The 23,534-nt window shown below is 36.8% G+C and overlaps 1 protein-coding gene across 6 annotated transcripts in view; it reads right to left on the bottom strand.

Annotated features, from left to right (window-relative positions):
• Positions 1-23,534, bottom strand: part of Arhgap32 (Rho GTPase activating protein 32) — a 247,903-nt gene that overhangs the window by 65,123 nt on the left and 159,246 nt on the right. For all 6 annotated transcript variants that reach the window (XM_060371387.1, XM_021647027.2, XM_060371383.1 and 3 more), the window contains 3 exons: positions 23,310-23,402; positions 22,140-22,262; positions 19,089-19,166 (listed from right to left, as the gene is read on the bottom strand). In XM_060371387.1, the coding sequence (XP_060227370.1) occupies positions 19,089-19,166; positions 22,140-22,262; positions 23,310-23,402 (294 nt within the window). The remainder of the gene's footprint in view (positions 1-19,088; positions 19,167-22,139; positions 22,263-23,309; positions 23,403-23,534) is intronic.

Here is a 23,534-nt window from a genome sequence, read left to right as displayed (position 1 = left end):
GCTTTAAATGTTCTAAAAGTCCTTATACCAACCAAAATATCTAATTTGACTACAAGCTGAGCATCAAATAGGTAACATTATTACTAGCTAATGATTTACTTTGCTGAGATCTCAATGTTGTGGTATGGATATTGCTTCAATCAACATACATGTTGATTTTTAAAAAGACTGACACCAAGCCATAATTCAAATCGTTTTATGAAATTTTTTTCACTCTCCTATAGATTTTGTTTAAAAATAATATGGTAAAAATAAATTTTTGAAATATTGTCTCATTTAAAATTACAATACCCTCCACTGCTAAGGAATCAGCAGTGCAGGTAAGAGAAGAGGCAGGAAGAAAGATAGAGGCTCTTCCACCCAGTGCAGCAGACTGGCTCTGCAGAGCGGCCTGTACTACCTTACGTGGGATCCAACAAGGAGTATCTGAAAAATACTGAGTTACAGGCACTCAGAGGTATTGTGTGGCCAAGAGAATGAATACAGAGATAAATACACTGGAGAAAATGTATAAAGAAAATCTTTACCAATATTTATAGATGTTTCCTCAGATAGGGCTATAAATGGGATGCCATGCAGCAGATGTTAAAGGCAAAACATGAAAACTACGTCATGCTGCATCTCCCTTTGTTGACAGACTGGGAAAGAATAGGACTGTCTTCCAAGAGTATGACTCATAAAGTTCTGAGCTGTATAGCTTCCATCTGTGTGGGGTTATTTTCACAGACTCATTTGCTACATACTTATTTTAATTTCTGGATCAATATTCCATGGAACTTAAAATTATAAAACATAATCAGAGTGAGTGGAAAAGTAGTTGTTAATAGAGTATCAGTTTTTTCTAAAAGTTTTAAATTTGTAATTTGTAAAGCAAGCCCTATCTTACAAAATGATGTATTAGATGTTTTATTAGTAAAATTCTCCTAATGTTTATTTTATTCAACTTTCTGTTTCTCCAAACAAGTAAAATTCTTCAAAAATTAGTTGGACTATGTAAGAATCAACTTTGAAAAATTCCCATTTTTCTTTCTTCTATTTATTCTACAAGAAGATTCATAGCATACTGGCTAACATATTTTACCACTTGCTACATTAAGTAAACAACTTGGCTTCTCTGCAATTCAGTCCCCGTCTCCAAATACAATAATGATATTACTTCTCATAGGGTGTATATGAGAAGTAAACAGATTAGTCTAACTAGAATGCATGTAGTAATCACTTGTCAAATGCTGTTATTATCCTACTATGCTGGCTACTGAAGATTTCAGGGCTCTAGCTCCTACACCAGATGAACTGGACATTATACCATCTTTTCTCTGCGTGTACATAAGCTAAGGTACTCTTAAATGTCATTCCTCTCACAATAGCTTAATCCTGTTCAATTTATAAACACCTGAAATATGACATAATAACCAGATTGGGAAAGTAGCTTACCCACTTACTAGGCTCTGGGCTCTGTGTAAACAGTTTAGTTTCCAACTTTTGAAATGAGGAATCACAACAGGAATACTTGAAGATGAAGTAAAAATACCTAGCCTAGTTCTTGAACTCAGGTGATATCTGAAACTAGGCAAAAAACGAGTTTTTCTTCACCTCCCTACAAATAACTGCCCAAAGCTTGATGAGTTTCTTCAGAAGACTATGTCATCATATACACGTTTATCTTTTAAGTTTGTCTCAACGTACAATTTAGGCATATGATCTACAATAGATCGACTGAATACCTAATTCTAATCCCTGTTCTCAGCACTCTTCCTTATACACTATTAGACAAACCAAATAACCACTTTTTAGATTTGGCATTCCAGTGAAACTAAGGCATATGTGAAAGCAATGTCAGGCTACTCTCCTATGTGCTTTTAGGCATCTCAGTCATCACCTGACCACAGTGAAAGGCCTGGAGAGAGTCTTAGAGGCCTTTGCTGTTGAGTCCACTATAGACAGCATCTACCTTCTCTCTTATTGTCCTTTTCTTTAAGTATCCCTGACGGTTCAGGGATCTTTCTTTAAAACAGACAGTTTTCTATATTTGTAAAGGGCAAACAGAGTCCATATTCCTATTATAAGTGACCCATCACAAACAAATGAAACTGTATTCTGTTGAAAATGTTATTCACTAATGTAACTAACCCAGAAAACACACTTAATAAATGTTGATACTTATTGGACAAACAATTAGTATAGCACATATGAACAATTCTAAACCACTCAAAGTGTCAAGCAGTGTCTAGAACTCTGGCAAAGGATCTACGTGCTTTGACATCTTGTTTCTTATCTTATTCTTTCTGCATCAGTGCTGGAAAAAAGTGAATCATGCCTATCAACCACTTCGAGCCAAAATAAGATTCAGCTTTGGACACAGAGGCAACAAAGAAAGACATTAAAAGAAGAAAAAGAATGATTTTGAGAAAAAGCTAGAACAAGTAAAAAGGTGGCTTACAGAACGTGTGAGAAACAGTACTTCAGTAGCTTTCCCGTATGTCTCTACAATGAAGCAAGGAGTCAGAGAGGATATTTTACCTAGAGGTGTGCTGGTATCTAATAACAGGCCCCAATGAAGAAAATGGCCTTGCTTTATGGCATTTGCTAGTGTTTGTGGCATAAGTACCCCTATCACAGCTGGTTTTAAAGTGCCAGTGGGGCATAGGATTGAAAATTATGTAGAATAGCACTTGGCTATATAATATTTATATTATACAAAGCCATGAGAAGAATTGAACTTCAAGAGCACAACATAGTAAGTATAATAGAACTGTTATAAAATATGGTATTTTAATTCAATCATTTAATGTAAACTCATGTACTATATTTTTTAGTAATGGTTACATTTAGCTACACTAACTCACAGCATTTTATATGTGACTATTAATCTATAGCTATCTACTTGGTCCTGTTCCTGTCCACACTGACAGAATCAGTTCCAGCAGGTTGCAAGTATTAGCTCAGCCTCTGACTTTAAATGAATACAAAGAGCTGTGATGGAATGGGCTGTAGCCTATCTTGAGAATATGTAACTTAGAGAGGCAAGTTTAGCTTTGACAATGAACAGCCTAAAAATATTTTGGTGCAACTTAAAAATACATTAGGAAGGAAAGCAGTGAGATGGAAATAATATGAAGCTTTGGTACAAGTAGAAATAGAAAAGAATCCCTGTTTGACAAGAAGACCTTATCCTAAACACTGTCTCTTTGAAGCAGCAACCAAGAAATATCTTTTTATTAAAGATTTATTTATTTAATTTATGTATATGAGCACTCTGTTTTCAATGCACACCAGAAGAGGAAATCAGATTGCATTACAGATGGTTGTGACCCACCATGTGGTTGCTGGGAATTGAACTCAGGACCTCTGGAAGAACAGTCGGTGCTCTTAACCACTGAGCCATCTTCCCAGCCCCCTACAAAGGAATTTCAACATGACAGCAGCATGCTATCACTGATGTTCAGAAATCTTCTAAGTTTAATTTATGACTAGGGAAACGATGGCCATCAGAAGAACAAAGCCTTTAAGCTAAGCAAGGTTCTGCTGCTATTCAGTCAAACCATAGTTCTTCTCTGGGAATTATTTGGCCTCAGAAAACTAAATCTCCAGTGTTTGAAGACTAAAACTTTCTGACCTCCTCCACAGTCTAAAATTTGAGGGATTCTAACAAATTTATGCCTATATCCCCTCCCCCCTTAGGTAACTATGTCTCTTTAAACTCTCCTTTTGTATCCAGTATAGACACCATGTTGACCATTTGAACACTTAAACTAATGCCCTTACTTTCCTTCCAAATTAATCTTGGGCCAAACCAAGCCCAGCAATAACCCAAAGTAGACTAATACTTTTCTGTATCTGCACAGCCTATTTGTGAAGAAAATCAAAGAGCTGAGGATATTCAAACCAATAGGAATCCACAGACATGCAAGTTTCTCTCCTTTCCATAACCATTCTCAGAGGCCCAACTCTGCTTTCAATAGACCCCAATATGATCTCCACAGTGTGATCTAGGCCCTTGCCAGCACCATCTCAGAAACACAGATGACAGTGTGAATTAGTCTGCCTAAGATTTTAAAACTAGATACAACTCTGTTTCCAGTGAGTAACTGGAAGTAGGAAACAGTATTTTTCAAAAATTAAGAGGAAGAGACAAACAAAACAAAATTAAAAGGAAGACGCCATTAAACAAAAGATCTAACAACTGGAAGGTAAGTTCTCACTCCTTAATTCCTTTCAGGCTGCACTAACTGTGGTGAAGAGTTGTTGCACTAGGTTCTTGGTGCACTTCTACTTCAAGTCTCTCCTCTCCCTACACTCTTCATCTCCCACAGAAACACAGTACACTGTCTTCTGAAATGCCCACTCCCTAATTTCCATTAGAAAAAAATAGGTTTACAGTCTGACAGAATGGTTTGAGATTCAGGAATAAGATCAGAGATCAGGATATCAATCTGGGAGCTGACAGGAAGGAACATGTTATGCAAAGCTCAGGGAGAGAAAAAGAGCCCAGAGCAAAATGAATGAGAAGGTAATTCTCCCCAAAATGTAGAGGTCAAATGTTAGAGCAAGCAAGAGAAAAACAGTCAGAACTGGTGAAGTGCTGTGTCAAGTCAGTCAAAAGAAGAAGTCAGAAAGACAGCAATCTGATCTTGATGAGAGCTTAGATATGAGAAATAAAAAGAATCATGTAAATATTTTTAAATTAAGCCAGAAACAACAGGTGACATCATAGACATAGGGTTTAGAGTATACTTGAAATAGATGACTGATGAAGAAAACTATAGTCTACCTCCCCAGAATGCAAAGAACATTGAGCTGAAGGCAATTAAAATACAGGGGAGTTCTGTCTTCCCTCTGCCTAGAGCTAAGAGCCTTAAAATACAGGTTGCATAAGTGGCAATAGGAAAACATTTCTGCATGTGAAATGACCAAAACATAACAAAAAATCAAATATTAATGAATCAAAGCTGTCTCTGGCAGTTCTTCCTAATCTCTCTTATGGCGCTTAAGTCTGAGATCCAAGCGTGTAACAGGCACACCTGTACTGCCGGTGCTGCCACAACATGCGGTGCCCGCAAATGCCTTGGCTTAGACTTGACATTACTGAATGTTACGAGTTTCAGTGTTTTTACTGCATATCCAAATTTTGACCTTATAGAAACATAAGACTTTTAACATAAAAAAAAAAAGTCTTCCACTTATTTTCCTACCATCATTTTTCAATAACTATCAAACAAGTGCATTTTTGGGACATTTTACTAGAATACTTGATTTTTAATACTGCTGTTTGGCACAGTGTGGTGGGAGACATCTTTAATTCCAGCACACAGGGGCAGGCAGATCCCCATGAGTTAATGGCCCAAGTGGTCTATATAGTGAGTTTCAGAACAGCCAGGGCTATGTAGAGAGACCCTATCTCAAAACAAACAAACAAACAAAAAACCCTGATGTTTGAGTCTTGTTTAAGAAAAATCATGAAATAAACATTGGTGAGAAATTACGACAAAATTTCCAACAATATCTGAAATGGCCCTAAACATACTTCTAATGTTATATTGAGTATTTACGCAAAGTGTTACACTTAGCATTGACAATTAAAAATTCAAAAGTGATCAAATATGAGAAATATTGATGATGTCTTACATCCTGCAAAATAAAATCTGTAGTCAGGGTTTAATTGTGTGTAAAGATAAACAAGCACATCATCAATAAGCAACAAATCATATGTACAGCAAAAATTGTTTTAAAATAATTTATGATTATTATCAGTAAATGTTTAATTTATATTTCTAATTTTTTATATCTGTATATTTAGGGCTGTTCTCCAGTTCTAGTTCACAGGTTGTTCTCCAGTGAAAAGAGTTGTGAGGACAAAAAGTTTACGGTCTGGTCTGAGGTAGAAAAAAAAATTATATTTTTCTAAAAAGTCTGAGTTCTCTCTTCAGCCTAGAGAACATTCAATCTCATCCATCTTCAGAACCAGCCTAGTAATGGCGGGTTAGGGCTGAGGGGGGTGGGGATATGGTTCTTGGAGCCAACCTGAGTCCTCAAGTTCATCTCTCCTGCAGTCTCCTTACTAGTTCTCGACCTTTGGAAAACTGTGATTGCTTTCCCTTGAATTGTCACTTCTCCAAAATTCACAGTTCTCTGCTGAAGATAAAGGAAACTCAAAGCCACTGCTTGCAGTTACTTTCCACTGAGGAGATGTTACATGCATTACATGTTAATAAAACTTGGTACTTTTTTGTTAATTTGCTTTTTGTTGAAAAGTCTGGTCCCTATCACATATTTGTGAAGGCTGGGAAGAAAATATTTTCCTCACTTTCAATATAATGGTAAGCTTAGATTCTAGATTGGATAGGGACAGTAAACACACGAAGTGGGTGATGGGAAATGAAAGGAGGAATGACGTCAATCACACTAAGAAGTGAGAGGCAGAGGTTATCTCTTACATGGCAAACATCTCAGGAGATTCTGTCTCTTTTCTGAGTTAATTCAAGGAAATATCAAATAAGTCAAAATAAATGACAAATTCCTTAAGATTGTAATTAATTTCCTTTACTGTTTAAAAAGACACATGAACAGGAAAAAGTAATATGTTTAAGTCAGAATAAGCTAATAAATATGGTGGACAAGTAACTTTATAAAATAGAGTACTGGTCATCAGGTAAGAACACTTGTCTTTGAAGAGGACTTCATTTCAGCTCCCAGCACCCACACAGCAGTTCACAAATGCCTATAACTTCATTCAAGGGGATCCATCTTTTGGCCTCTATCAGTACCCATGCACATGCACATGCACATACACACAAGCACACATGGTGCACTAGAATATACCTATGTCTACGTAAAATTATATGTATATGCAAAATACTCATACACATAACAAAAAATTAAACTTTTAAAAAGTTTTAAAACTTTTAAACTTTCTTTAAAAATTAAAATATTTAAAGATAGAGCACTGGAATATAAGAAAGAAAGAATGAATAAGTATATGTAGGCAGAGTCATAAATGGTCATTTTAAGAAGTTTGAAATTTTTTCTGCAGAAAATAAAATCAGCAAATTCTGAACATCAGAGAGACAGAAGGTCTGTTTTAGGAAGAAGTCTAGTATCAATGTGTCTTTCAAAGTAGAAGGGCTGAGAGATATAAGGAGCAGAATATCTGTAGAGGGGTTCTAAGTTATCTCCATCAATGGTCCTTGGTTGAAGTATCAGTCTCAGAAAAGACCCCTGTGACCAGAATTTTTGGTTCTGTTGCTCTCCTTATGGAGCTCCTGTCCTCTCCAGGTCTATTTCCCCATTCTTTCATAAGATTCCCTGCACTCTGCCCAAGTTTGGCTATAAGTCTCAGCATCTGCACAGATGTAGCACTTGGCAGTTCAGCATCCAAGTGGGTTCCATAGTAATGGGAACAGGGACTGCCTCTGACATGAACTGGTTGGCCTACTCTTTGGTCACCTCCCCCTCAGGGGGTACAGCCTCACCAGGCCACAGAGGAAGCAGCCACTCTTGATGAGACCTGATAGACTAGGATCAGAAGGAAGGGGAGGAAGACCTCCCCTATTAGTGGGCTTGGGGAGGGGCATGGATGGAAAAAAGAGAGGGAAAGTGGCATTGGGAGGGGAAGAGGGATAGAGCTACAGGTGGGATACAAAGTAAATAAACTATAATAAATAGTTTAATAAAAATAATATAATAAATATTTAATATATAATATTAAATATATAAATATTAAATATATAAAATATGTAATATAATAGTATGATAAAAATAAAGAAAAAATACAAAAAAGCAAAATACCACTGGAAATCTGCAAGAAACCTATGAAGTAAAGTAAAGCAGCAAAATTATGTAAAGAATAGAAGATGGGTGTAAGAGACAGAAATTTTCAACTCTGCTGGACATATTTTTTTTCTTTTACCCTTCTTGAATTCAATTCATAAACAATGGACTGTACATATTTTAAGAGTATATTTTAATAAGTTGTTACACCACAGTCAAGGTAGCTATGCACACATCATCAACCCTCACGTTTCCTTGTAATTCCTCCTTCCTCACATCTTGCCCTCTTCCCCTGCTGCCAGGCAACCCCTGATCACTACAACTGTTTATTACTTTGAATTGTCTATAATGTCATAGGAATGAAGTTGTACTACCTGTCTTCTTCCACACAGCATAATTATTCTGAAGATCATTTATGTTGCCACATGCATAAATAAATAATTCTTTTTCATTCTTAAGTAAAACTTCCTTGTGTAGATGCTATCATATGCCTGTTCATTAATCTACAGTTCATGGATAATATAAATATTTATAGTCTTAAACTATTATATATAAAGCTGCTATAAACATTCATGTTTAAGCTTTAGTATAAACATAGTATTTCTTCTTGGGCAATTCATTAGAAATGGAATGGATAAGAAATGCAGTGGATATATATCAATTCACCTAAAAATCCACCAAACTATAAACCAAACTGGCATGGAATCCTACATTTCAACCAGATTTCTAATTCTACAACCTTGCCACTTGAGTTATGGAGGCCTCACTGTTTTAACCTTCACTTTCCTAAGGATTATTGGTGTTTGTCATTCAGGTGCTTTTGGTTATGCAGATGTTCTAATTCTTGCCCATCTTTGAAACCAAGTTCCATTTCTTAGTGGGTTTTGGAGTTCTTTATATGTTCTATATACAAGTCCTTTATAAGATATAACTACTGTAAATATTTCCTCCCAGAAATTGTGGTACATCTACAGAATGGAATACTACTCAGCAATGAAAAATAAGGAAATCATGAAATCTGCAGGTAAATGGTGGGACCTGGAAAGGATCATCCTGAGTGAGCTGTCCCAGAAGTAGAAAGACACACATGGTATGTCCTCCTCTCTTTAATTTGAGGAGTTTTAAAGTATGTGCTCCATTTTGAGTCAATTTTCACAGCTGATATAACATATAAAGTTCATTTTGGAGGCAAACTGACTTCTAATGGTTATTGGAATCACTTCTCCATATATGGGTGGGTCTATTTCAAGATTATGTTCTGTTCCACTAAGCTGTCTTTATTTGCATCAATACCACAAGCTCTTGATCCAGCACTTGTATGCAGAGCTTCACTTTGTGCTAGCTCTCTCTCTCTCTAACTAGCTGTATTTCAAATCAGGCCTGGTTTTCCTATCCTACATCCTCTGTATATCCATGTGAATTCTTTAATCTTCTCGCCAATTTCTACACAAAGGGTTTGTGGGGATTTTTAACTAGGATCAATTTGGGAAGAAAGAACAGCGTAAGATCTCAGCCTGTTTTACTGTTTCTATTAAGAAAAACCATTTGCCTAAATTTCTTTTGTCTAGATTTTTTCTTCATGTAAATGTGTTTGCTGTGCCTGCATGTGTGTGGATGTGTGTGGCTGTATGCAACTGTGTGGGTGCTCATGTACACAAGCACGCATGAGAACATTTGTAAACGTGCCTTTGGAGACAAGGTTGACATCAGGAATCTTAGTAGCTCTTCCACCTTATCCTTCTTGAGGCAAAGTCTCTAAATCAAACCTAGAACTCATGGGGTAACCTTGCTAGCCATCTTGCCCTGAAGAACCCATTTCTATATTCCAAGACTATAATTACAAGTCAGCTTCCACACACGCCCAGTTAGCATTTGCTGTATTCTGAGTTTCTGAACTCTGGTAGTCTTGCTTGTACATAAAGCAATCCGGTCACTGAGCCATCTCCCTAGTCTTGTCTCCAGACGTCTATCACTTAAGTAACAGTTTAGAAACAGAAGGCCCAATGTCACCTACTAGCAAACTACTGCTATTAGTTGCTGTGACCTATCTGTTCCTTACCCAGAAGCCTGTTTCCATGTAAACTCTAAATTCAACAATAGACTGTTTTTCACATGTGTAATGAAAGAACTCTGTACCCAAAGTTGTGAGAATTAAAGGTTAGTGAAAAGCATTTGCAATAGCTTACATATGCACTTATGAAATGACTTCTATTGTATTATGTATTCCCTCTGCTCCTGAAAATACATGATGTTCTATATAAAATTCATTGTTTATTAATATGATTTCGCATTACTTAATCAGAAAAGAAACATTGCATTGTTTGATTTTGAGTTATAAAAACATGTTGCCTTTTTAGAGGGGCAAGATTCCCAAGTACCTATATTTTTATGATAATCAGTTACATAGACATCCATTAAACTCTTGGGAAAAAACAGTATTGATGTTTGCAAATTGTTTTGGGTTTTTGTGCACAGAAACATTCACACAGTGTTCTGGAGTAAACTGAAAAATAATAGAGGTGATCCTTGAGGACCTTGTGGAAACCTAAGAGAAAACAAGTATACCAAAATGCTGTCACCACTAATCGGGATTTTATCTTCTAGATTAACCACACTGCCAATGTATATAATGAAGATTCCCATGAGTTAAAGACAGAACAACTGTTGAACTGTATTCCCTCCATATCTGCACAGGGTTAACAAGAGGCGGCTGAATCAGCGGGCTTCACATCTGCATGAAAGTCACCTGTGGAACTTGCTATAAAGCTCAGCCTCCTTCTCCATGTTCTGAGATACTGGTACCAACACCTGGTTTTAACACATTTCTCAGGCTGTTCTGATGCAAGTGGAGCCTTATCCCCAAGACAAAAACAAATACCCTCTGAGAACACTGCACTTAGACTGACGATGACCGAAGATGCTCACCACTCTGCTTGTATAGTGCCTTTTACCTAAGGGAAAGATCTAAGGCCTTCCGCCACAATCCCAAGAGTGCGCTATGCTAGGAACATGAATCTGAGAGTGATTTTTGCCAGTCATTTTAAAACAGTGAAGGCTTCTTTTCCACCTGAAGTATATAATATGATGAAAACCATAGAAAACAAAGGTAAAAGATTCAATATACTCCTTAGAAGACAAAACCACACACTTCATAACTTAAAATCATTGTAGTTAATATATTTTAACACTTCCTACTCCCAGAAGTTTAAAGAAAAGAGAGCCCTGGTATATTTAAACACATGGATAAATTTACCCTTCTGTTCCCACAACTAAATGATGGTCTGGCTAGGACACTGCATTGAACATAATTTAGCAAATTGCTAGTCTTAATCAGCTACTGGCTGACTACCTGAGTTTACCTAGTACACACAGAGACAAAACACACCAGACATGGTCTGACATCTGACCCCACAAATACTGAGGCAGAATTTGGGGGCTTTAGTCCTGGGAATCAATTTTAGGATATTTCCCTAGTGATTCTTATACACAGTAAAGCTGATTCATCAGAGGCAAAGACAGTGTAGAAAGAGCAACTGTTAGCAGAATAACAGTAAGACTTTAAGTGTTAAGACAGTCCTGCAGCCTCATTAAATGCCTAGAGTGATGAATAAGCCCTCAAAACTTGACTGCTGTCAAACAGGAACAAGAAAGCTTTGCAGCAAGAACCCATATAGCTGGTGGGAATGTGAACTGGCAGAGCCATTCTGGAAGACACTGGTCTTTTCTTAAAAAGCCAAAGGAATTCTTATTATGTGATCCCACAACCATACTACCTGGTAATGTAACCAAAGGACTTACAAGCTTTAAATCTACACAAACCTACAAGTAGACATAATAGTTTTACTCACACTCACCAGAACACAGAAACAACAAGGTGTCCTTCAGTAAATGAATAAAAACATAAACTATGGCTAATCTATAACACTGAATAATGGAGATTGTTTCTTTTTTTGAAGAACACAATAAACAAATGAGCCGCATGGCATGAAAATAAAAGAAGTATTATGTGTATGAATTCTATGACTACAACTATCAGTGTGCTAGAACATGTAAGACTATGAAACAGTAAAAGATCTTTGTTTACCAGGGTTTCAAAGATGCAAGGAATAAGTGACAGATAGGAAAGTTATAGGATTATTAAACTATTCTGTAGAAAACTGTAATAACCAATACATATGCTCTGTCAAAACCCACAGAACATACACTAACACAATATATCCTAATTTTAACACTGAATATAATTAAAATAGCAAATCAATGTTAGTTCATTAATTGTAATATAAACCAAGACATAAATTGGTCTTTGGATGTTGCTGAACAGGAACTAAGACTGTACTCTTACCTCTATCCAACCTGTAGATCACCTCAGACCACTTTCTAGAAAGAATGCTTATTGTGTGTTGCAGGTGATCTTTGCAAACAGCCCAGGGTTGGCAAAGGTCTGTGCTTGCCATATATTCAATGCAGTATAAACCACAATATAAGTAATGAGAACAGTATGCAGTAAATGATTAGGTGAAACTATTTGTTCTCTTAGCCTAAAGTCAAAACTTTAGGCTAAAACTTGATTACTAAAATCAAGTCTAGCTGTTTTTATAAATGGAAATAAAATAATTTCATCACAGAGCAACCGCACAGCTAGTTCACAGAAATTACAAGAGCTCCATGTGGAAATCAATCCTGTCATTGCGTATGGTCAGAAAGGAGCTAAGGCAGAACCTTGACAAACAGAGAAAGTTCATGAAGCCAAGCAGAACTTCTGAAATGTGCGGACTTTTCAGAGATGTCCCCAGCAGTGTTCAGAGAATGATGTACTAGCAGACTTTGTCTTCAGACTGGGAGCTGCAGCCTAAGGTCTTGTTCCTCTCTACCCCTCTTTGGGTCACTTATCCATAGTAACCAATATTTCTATGAAGAACCGAGTGATAGCAACCCTACAAAAAGCCATGCCCTTCACTTTCTATATATCTCTATCAAGCAAGCTGTCACAGTTCCTTCTCTAGGGAGTGTTGACAGGCTTCACGTGCAGAGGCAGCATGTAACCACAAGCTGACTGAGATGTACTCTTCACGTACGGTTGGTGTACCCGTTCCTTCTGACAAAGACTTCAACAAGTCACCTGAGCATTGCTTCAGGAGTTCCTGCAAGATTTCCAGAGAATCTGGCTGACTCTACAACTATCATTCACAGGAAACACTGAAGAGGGTACTAGGCCTGTTTGCCCTCTGTACCTTGGAGCACAGTGTCCAACGCCACAGGGAATTCTGCCACAATAACGAAGGCCTGAAGCTAGCCTGTGAGCCTGACACAGACCTTGCTCAGATGCACCTGATGACAGGAGTAAGGCAGGATCCTACCCAGCAGTCTTTCCAATCTCTTGGCAGTCATGGCCAATAACTATCTTTGTCCTGGGAACTTACACAATACTGTGCTCCCTATCAAATACATGTGTAAGTTATACCACTCCTAAAGTGAACCTATTATCTCCATTCAGGACTGGTTGCCATCCACTGCACTAGGCTTTTGTAGAGGAAGTTTTGGTTATGTCATATCAATATGTTTTTGTTGTAATCCCAACTGTGGGATTCAGGAATGCTTTTAGTTTATCCACAGCTGATAACAGCCTCATGAGAGGGTACATGATCTCTGTCAGCTAATAACAGCCTTGTGAGAGGGTGTATGATCTTTGTAAGCTGGAAACTACCTCATGTAGGGGTCATGGTTTTTGCAGGCTGTAAAACATCCTTGTTAGGACTATGAGAAGGGAGAAATGGGAGTTCAGAGAGAGACAGAGACAGAGACAGAGAGAGAAAGAGAACACTTTAAGGTGGTCCTAGAGAGAAATGCTTGAGAATGCTTCAACGAGGCTGCTGCTGATTTGTGCCACTGCTGCTGTTTACCACAGCTGTTCGCTATTTGCTGTTTGCTGGACTACTGGAATCCTGACAACAAAGAGTAGAATCACCCCAAAGAACTAAGTCTAAAAAGGTCTATCTGCCCTGTCCCTACTAACCTTCTTTCTCTCCCACCTACTGTCAGTTTGATGGGAGATAGAGGTGTATATGAACCCCAAATAAAGTAGGTTTTAAAAGTCCAAGCCTAGAGGCTTTAACTGTATCATTCCAAAATTTTTATGTTGAACTCTATCTTTAAATATCTTAGAATGAGCCTACATTTAGAAACAGCTTTTATTGGTATAATTAAGGTCAAATGAGCTCATACGGGTATGACCTAATCTTTATCTTTCTTTATTTTTTTAAAAAACAATTAGGACACAGACACCCCACATACAGAGGAAATGCCACCTTAGGATAAAATAAGATGAAAATTATCTGCAAGCCAAGGAGACAGAGCTTGGAGGAAACCAACTCTGACATCTCTTTAGTCATGGACTTCTAACTTCCAGAACATTGTGAAAATAAATTTCTGGTATTAACATTACCAGTCTGTGGTATGTCAATATGATAGTCCTAGAAAACAAGTATAGTACATAATATACAAATAAAGCAATAAATAAACCTTAAAAGTAACCTTGTCAATAACAGAATGAACACACACACATACACACTACTCTTTAACTTCTGAATTTGTATCACCTATCTATATCAAAATGTACGGAATACAAGGAACTTCAACATAATTTACATTACATAATATATATTAGAAAAATTTAAAACCCTGAATATTGATTGCCTAAAAAGGGTGACAAAAAGTGTTCTATAAAGAATGCATTCCACCCTATATCTGACAGAGGGCTAATATCCAGACTATAAAAAGAACTCAAGAAGTTAAAGAACAACAAATCAAGTAATCCAATTAAAAAATGGGGTACGGAGCTAAACAGAGAACTCTCTGTAGAGGATTGTAGAATGGCAGAAAAACAAAGAAATGCTCAGTGTCCTTAGCCATCAGGGAGATGCAAATCAAAATGACCCTGAGATTTCACCTCACACCCATCAGAATGGCTAAGATCAAAAACTCAAATGACATCACATGCTGGAGAGGTTGTGGAGAAAGGGGAACCCTCCTCCATTGCTGGTGGGAATGCAAACTAGTACATCCACTTTGGAAATTTTAATCTGGTGCTTTCTCAGACAATTAGGAATACTGCTACCTCAAGATTCAGCTATACCACTCCTAGGCATATATCCAAAATATGCTCAAATACGCAACAAGGACATTTGCTCAACCATGTTTGTAGCAGCTTTATTTGTAATAGCCAGAACCTGGAAACAACACAGATGTCCCTCAACTGAGGAATGGATACAGAAATTGTGCTACATTTACACAATGGAATACTACTCAACAATTAAAAACAAGGAAATCATGAAATTTTCAGGCAAATCGTGGGAACTAGAAAAGATCATCCTGAGTGAGGTATCCCGGGGCAGAAAGACACACATGGTATACACTCACTTATAAGTGGATACTAGACCTTTAAGATAAGATAGCATAAACATACTAAAATCTGTACAACTAAGGAAGCTAAACAAGGAGGAGGACCCAGGGTAAGAAGATCAATCCTTACTTAGAAAGACAAATAAGACGGACATTGGAAGTAGGAGAAAAATGAGAAGCAGGATAGGAGCCTACCATAGAGGGCCTCTGAAAGACTCTACATAGCAGTGTATCAAACAGATGCTGAGACTCATAACCAAACTTCGGGCAGAGTGCAGGGAATCATATGAAAGAAGAGAGAGTTAATAAGACATGGAGAGAACAGGAGCTCCACAAGGACCAAATATATCTGAACACAGGGGCTTGTCTGAGACTGCTTCTCCAACCAGGGACCATGCATGGACATAACCTAGAACCCCTGCTCAGACGTAGCCCATGGCAGATCAGTATCCAAGTGGGTTCTCTACTAAGGGGAACAGGGACTGTCTCTGACATGAACTCTATGGCTAGCTCTTTGACCTCACCAGACTCCCCTGCTTCCCGTGGGAGGAGCAGCCTCGCTAGGCCACAGAGGAGGACATTGCAGCCAGCCCTGGTGAGACCTAATAAGCTAGGGTCAGAAGGAAGGGGAGGAGGACCTCTCCATAAGTGGACTTAGAAAAGGGAAAGGAGGAGATAAGGGAGGGAGGGTAGGATTGGGAGGGCATGAGGGAGGGGGCTACAGCTGGGATACAAAGTGAATAAACTGTCATTAATATTAAAAATAAAAAAATTATATCAAAACAAAAAAAGAGGAAGACCTCCCCTATCAGTGGACTTGGGGAGGGGAATGGGTGGGGAAGGGGGAGGAAAAGTGGGATTGGGAGGGAAGAAGGGAGGGAGCTACAAGGGGGATACAAAGTGAATAAACTATAATTAATAAAAATAGAAACTACAAAAAAAAGAAAGAAAAAAAGAATGCATTCCTGTAATACCTTTAAACTGTTAAATGCTTTTAACGATTACAGAATTTGGGTAGATTTTGCTACAGTATACTTACCTATGTAAAATAGGGCCCACTAGTAATCTGGAGTAGTTACTACCTCTGCGGCGGCCCACACATTTCAGAATTCAAAAATATCTAACAAGAGTAGGGAGAAAGAGCTTGGCAGAAAGACCCTCCCCAGCACACAATGACGGCAGTACACCAGTAAACGGGTATATGCCCCACAATACTGCTGGCCAACCTTTACTGCATTTCCTGCTGGTTGAATGTTTCTTTCTAGAGCATAAAAACTGAAGTAGAAAGTTCATAAAAGGAGAGAGTAATTCTAGAAATCTACTTGGTGCTCTTCAGGCAATGGGATATATAAACCTGACTTAGCGTCTTGGCCCTATCCATCATTCACTGATGTGGCACTCTAGTGCCACATTTTTAATGAACTATCAAACCTCCAAAAAAAAAAAAAAAAAACAAAAAACAAACAAAAAAACCCATCTCCTTCCATAACAGTGGGAGGTAATAACTACCTGAAAGATTTTTTAATTTAAAAAAACTAAATAAAAATGCCAAGTAACACTTCTTCAAAGATGTCCAACACATTTTCCCACTCATATTCCTCCATGCAGTTGGCCATATGCACTCTTCCCAATGACTGGTGTAGAAACAGCAAGAAATAATGAGCTGAGTAGAGTCTGTTCTTAAAATACTGGGCTCCTTTTTAAAAGTTTTGACAGTGACATTTGAAGATCTGTTCTTGGTTTTATAGGCACCTCATCAACTGCTGTTCTTAGAGGAGATTCCAATGTATCTACAGACTGAGTTGCTTTCCTGAGGCCAAGGAAAGTGAAAACTCCATATGAACAAGATTTGATCATCAAATGAAAATCTTGCATTATTATATTTTTCCTGAGCACAGTGGAACATGCTTTTTATTCCAGCACTGGGGATACAGAAACAGGCATATCCCTGAGTGCAAAGCCAGCCTGGTCTACATAGTAAGTTCCCAGAAAGACAAAGCTATTTCCCTATGTAGAAAGACCCTGCCTCCAAAATAAACAGTCCTGATGAGACCTGATAGACTAGGGTCAGATGGAAAGGGAGGAGGACCTCCTCTTATCATTGGCCTGTGGGAGGGGCATAGGAGAAGAAGAGGGAGATGAGGGAGGGGGCTACACCTGGGATACAAAGTGAATAAACTGAAATAAAAATAAAATTAAAATTAAAAAATAAACAAACAACTTTATCTTAATACATTCTGGAAATAAATTAAATTTTTACTAGTTTTAAACTTGTTAATGTATACTAATTAAAGGTGATCAAAAACTACCAGATGTGGGTAATGAGAACTTAACTTGGGTCTCTATAAGAGCAGTATGTGCTCCTAACTACTGAGCCATCTCTTCAGTCTCCTGTAACTTCAATAAGCCTGAGAAACAAATCAGTGCAGGCCTTAATAAAATAATGAGGAGAGTAGTCTATGCCTACACCACTCAACACATAATTGCTATATAAATAAGGAAAAACTGCTACTATTATTATCATTATATAATCAAGATGTTAAAACAAAATTAAATTATAAGCAGAACCTCTGATTTTAATATGAAACTTAAGTCCAAAAGAAACAAATAACACATCTAAGACAATACAGAATAAAGCTGATAATAACATTAAGACCAAAGCTTGGTTCTTTTGAAAGCCAATTTGGTTTTGGTCACTTCTGTTTTTAGCATTTATTTATTTGAGCCACACTCACAAATGCACATGAACGCATGTCAGGGCATATGGGTGGAAGACAGGTCAACTTTTGGGTGTTGGTTCTCTATTTCACTATGTAGACCCCAGGGATTAAACTAGGGCTGTTAAGTTTGGCAGTAGATATCTCTGCCTCCTCAGCCATTTCCCTGGGCCAAGAATTAACCCCTTAACAGGAAAAATTAAGTCTCCTACCCAGTTTTATATTTTATCAAAATCATTATTACTCAGAGCACTGAGAAAATGGAAAACTCCAATTACAAAAGTGGTCTCCACTTGATAAGACAAAGCCCCAGATAGCATAGAACAAAATCCAAGCAGACTAACACCGAAGTTCACAATCAACTATCATTTTGCACTCTTTTAACGATATTAATATGTTTTAAATATGCACATTTCATAAAAAGCTAATAATCAAAATTTCTGAATAGGTAAAGGTTAAAATAGTTACATAATAGCTTAACAAATCTCTAACTCTATAATATACTTTATATAATGTTTTTGAAACAGTTTCAAAGAGGAACCACAGCTACCAGCAATAAGACCCCAAGGGGAAAAAACACCCACAGGGTACAGATTAAAAATATAATTTAAGACATTTTCAGAGGCTACTCTATGTAGTTTTAAAAGATAAGGTCATATAAATATTCATGTAAGATCATTAAGACGTATTGTGATGAATTGGTTAAAAGTATGGATTGCTACTTTAAAAGTCCAAGTGGTTAAAAGTATGGATTGCTAAAAGATGCCACTGTCAAGTCTCAACCTGTTGAAGCATATGTAGAAAAGATGAATGAGACAGCTTCCAATTCTACTGTTCTGTCCTCAACATACTGTAATAACGCATTTTTATAGAAAAATTTGATAATTAGAAAATTCTAATGGAAAGCATATGTGAGTCAATATTTAAGTCAGAAGCAAAGCAGTTCCATAGTTCTGATCACCTGGAAAGTAGTGTTCAGGCCCGAAACTGTGCTCCCTCTGACATTATCCAGTTCAGGGGAGACGGCGAAAAGCCAGCACAATACAACCAGATGCAGGAATCAATGCTAACACCACCATCACCCACATCTCGCCACCGCTGCAAACATTTATGATGCCGTCTCTGGGCATCTTGTGAACAGCTACACTAAGGAAACGTGGAAAATGTTTTTTGAGCTTCCTCACATTCAATGTCTTTGTTGCTTACCTGAAATCCATGCTTGCCTCTCCACCATGTACTCAATACTTTGGGAGGCATGTCAATAACAGAGACAATGTCTCCCACCTACAAGAATTAAAAATTTAGGTAAAACATTTTTGATAAACTTTAAACCAATTGTTATATCATAATTAAGATATAAATTGTATAAAATGGCAAATTATTAAATCATGATTTAATAAATTCTGGGAAAACATACTGACTTTTAAAATTAATTTTAATAGTCTTATTTTTACTAAAGGGTATTTAACTGAAAGTTAAGTAGCACAAAACTGATCCAGCTAACAGACATGCAGAAACTGCAAAACACCAGATTTTGGCACAATATGTTTTTTTTTTTTAAAGATTTATTTATTTTTCTGCATATAAATGGTTTGCCTTATGAATATACGCAAACCCTGTGTGTTTCTGGTACCTGCAGAGATCAGAAAAGGACATCAGATGTCTTGGAATTGGAATTATAGATGGTTGTGAACCATCATATGGGATCTAGGAACTGAATCTTGGTCCTGGCAATGGCAACCAGTATTTTTAATCTCTGTATCATCTCTCTAGCCCCAGTATAACACACTTTAAAGCCAGGTATCACTCCATCATCACCACTTCTGTTAGAACAGTTTCCACCTTAGGACCCTTTTGCTTTACCATGGTGCAAACAAAAGGCATTTAGTATAAATTTTGCATGGCGTTCTTTTATGATGCTGGTGGAAACTGACAGCCAAATAATCATGGAGGCAAACAACATATACTTTAATCTAGTTAGCAAAGCCAGGATGCTTGGGTTATGAATATCAATTCATTTCTGACTCAACAGTACTTTGATTTTACTGAGACATCAGTTAAAGAGCTTTTGAACTTTGTTCCTGCTGTTACTATCAGAGACCAGTCATCTCTAAAAGATAACATTAAATGTACATATTTAGAGTAGTATCTATAAATACTGATTACCATGTACATACAGGTACAACACAGAGTACCTGACATATCTTATTTAATCAAAGAAAGAAGCCTGAGATGAGTTCATAGTAAATGTAAAGGCCGATAACTCCCCTGTGAATAGAGGATACTAATAGGCCACTAAAGAATTAGGTTTCTTCATTGTAAAAGGCAAATGTTTAAGTTATACAAATGAACAAAATCATACACAGAACTTTTTAATTATATATTTAATAGAACCTATATTCTTTAATCAAGGAAAATGCACATATGGGCAGCACTAATTGGACTTAACCAGTTGCTGCAAAAGGGAAGTGTTAGGGGATAACTGAGGAGGAGGCGAAAGGAAGAAATGGGGGTGGATATGATCAGAATTCTCTGTATACATGTGAAATGTTCATAGAAACTTTAAAATAATCTTTAATGAGTTTTAAATTGCATAAGAAAATACTTATTAAGTATTAAAATGATGAAACTGGCTTTTTATTTTATCATTATTATGTCTAGTAATATAATACCTTATAATGAAACATTCAAAATTAATTCTATTTACTTAGCTATCTATCTATTGAGAGGTCTCACTAAGTAGCTATAGATATTGTAGAATTCACAACATAGACAGTGTGGCCTCAGCGCTGGGACTAGAGGCATGTGCCATATGCCTAGCATTTCTTAACAGAAATTTATTTTATGACAAAATATCATTTTTCAGTATAGATAAATCCCAGAGTAAGAATCAACACAAAGAAAAAGAAATGCTGATAGCTGACAGGCTAAGTACATGACAGCATTATATTCTAGCATCTGTCTTTTTACCTTTACACTAATTTCTTGGGTTACGAATATACAATCTTAAAAGTCATGTTTGTTAAGAATCATGGCATCTTTTAATATTTGCATTTTATATGCAAAGCCTAACAGTTTAGTTTGAGAACAGTTCTTATTCTATTCTGTAAAACTGCTACACTCTTCATTTGCTCAATAAATACACATTTACTGATTGCTTATTATATACAAAGAACTATCATAAATATAGACAATTAAAATGAAAATCAGATAGACATGTTTCAGCCTTCAGCATGATCAAACTTTGCATCCTCATAATAAACGATTTGCTTTCTATTTCAATGTTCTATTTTTTCAATTTTTATTAGCTTTTGTTTGCTATACAAAATAGTGGATTTTATTATATTTTCATACATGTCTACCATGTCCTCTGATCATATTCATTTTCCATTATTGTCTCTTACCCTATCCCCAACTGGTTTTCTTTCTCACAAATAGACTCCCTCCACTTTTGTATCTGATAGTTAACAGGCAAACGTTTAATTCTAGATTCCATATATGAAAGAAAATGTGAATAATTGTCTTTCGGAGTCTAGCTTATTTTACTTAAAATGATAGCTTTCATTCCCGCCATTAACCTGAAAATGACATAATATTGTTGTTGGTTTTTTTTTCACAGCTGAATAAAACTTAATTATGCACATATACATTTTCTTTCTCCATTTATCTGCTGATAAACACCTGGACTGATTTCATAACTTGGTTATTATGAATGGAGTTGCAATAAATGGATGTTACATAGCTCACTGGTATATAAAAAAACTATTAGCATTTATTGTCTCATATCAGTCAATATTTATTTTTAGGGGAAAAAGACTTAAACCCCCTCCTTTTACATATGATAGCAAGAAATACTCCTTTTTTCTCTTAGCCTCTCCTTTGATAACTCAGCTTTCCAAATAAACCCTAGACACTGTTTGCTGAGATGAACAGAAAGACAAAACCATGACTGCATGTCAGTGATATGATGAGAGCTGTTCTGAATGGCATCCAGCCCTTCACTGGAGTATTCAGTTCCCATGGAGATAGACCAAGGATGACTTCTTGGTAGAAATGGGAGGCCCTGACACTGAAAGCTGAAGGATGATTATACTCATTTAACCAAATTTAGAAAGTTTTCCAGGCTAAAATAAAAGGACTACAGAAAAATCCCATGCCTTTAATTTTTTTTTATTAAGTGAATTATTAAAACAACTAGAGACAGGCTATAAAGGTAGCAACGGCCAGAGAACAATGAACACTTTCTAATTAATTTACCTCTAAGGTCAGTTCATCAGGGGCCCGAGCAGTATACCGCTTGATAACATGGGCAGCACCAACAGCAGGAGTGTTGATAGATGACTCCTCATGAACTAGAAGATGGTTTCCTTTATTGTCAATCTACAATAAAAATACAGTACCACAGAATGTTTAACGACATAGGATTTGTCTATCCATAAATGAAAATTCAATTTAGGAAGATGATAAGCCCCAAAAGACTTTTAATAATAATTATTATATATATATATATATATATATATATATATATATATAGCCTGTAATTTACAGGGGCCAGTAAGACAGCTCAGCAGATAAACACACTTGCCAACAAGCCTAATCAGGTAAGTTTGATCCCTTTGGACCCACACAGTGGAAGGACAGAAGACAACTTCTGCAAGATGTCTTCTACTTTCCAAATGCAGGCTCTGCAGCACGTGTATGTCCCAAAATGTAACAAAAACCTTTAGAATTCTATCACTTATTAGGTAGCCAAGTTGTGGCAGTCTGTGTGCTGTGAACATAATGTATACAATTTAATTTTATTCTCATAATTCTAACGTACACTATCATTACCTTCACTTAAAGATAAAAATGAAAAAGTGGAGAAATTAATTATGTAATTTTAGAGAAGTTAAATTATTTTCCAAGATCACTCAACTAATTATAGCAAAGTCATGCTCTTAGTGTAAGCATGCCTGGCTCCCTCTTACCCTCCTTACAATTTTTACTGAGAGGAAAGAATATATATATTAAATTTTAATTAAATAATTAATAATAATTTTTGAAAATTAAAGAGAAATATTTAATAACAAAATATCAGATACCATGCTGGAGAGATATCTCAACATTTAAGAGCACTGGCTGGTCTTGTAAGGACTGAGTCCCAGCACCCACATACATGGTGGCTCATACGCCATGTAATGTTAAGTCCAGAGAATCTGAAGCCCTCTTTGGGCCCTTTGGGGCATGACACACAGAAAGAGCAACAGACGTACATGCCAGCACAACACCCATATATATATTCAAATTAAAATGAAAACCATCAGTCACTAATCCTCCTGGAAAATAAGAAAATACTTTATTTGTAAAACTCATCCACTGTCAAATTTCTAACAACTTCCTTAAGTAATTATTTTAGAATAAATTTTATCAGAGATGATCAGATACCTCCATCCAGGTGAGGGCCGGCCCGCAGTTGATCTTGTTGCCAGCAATAGTTGAAAGGCGTGACAGGTAAGCTGTGAGCATCTGAGTCACTGACTGAAAAGAGAGAGAGAGTCATGGTAACAGAGGGAGAGCCGCCCTGTTTCAAAAAACTCACACAAACTGTCATTTGTGTGAGTAAAACAGATATTCAGGCATTTAATAATTACATCAGTGGCACTCAGGAGG

The sequence above is a fragment of the Meriones unguiculatus genome, chromosome 1 (assembly GCF_030254825.1).
Source record: "Meriones unguiculatus strain TT.TT164.6M chromosome 1, Bangor_MerUng_6.1, whole genome shotgun sequence".
Taxonomy (NCBI): domain Eukaryota; kingdom Metazoa; phylum Chordata; class Mammalia; order Rodentia; family Muridae; genus Meriones; species Meriones unguiculatus.
The sequence above is the reverse complement of the archived record's forward strand: the minus strand, read 5'-3'. Positions and strand labels throughout refer to the sequence as shown.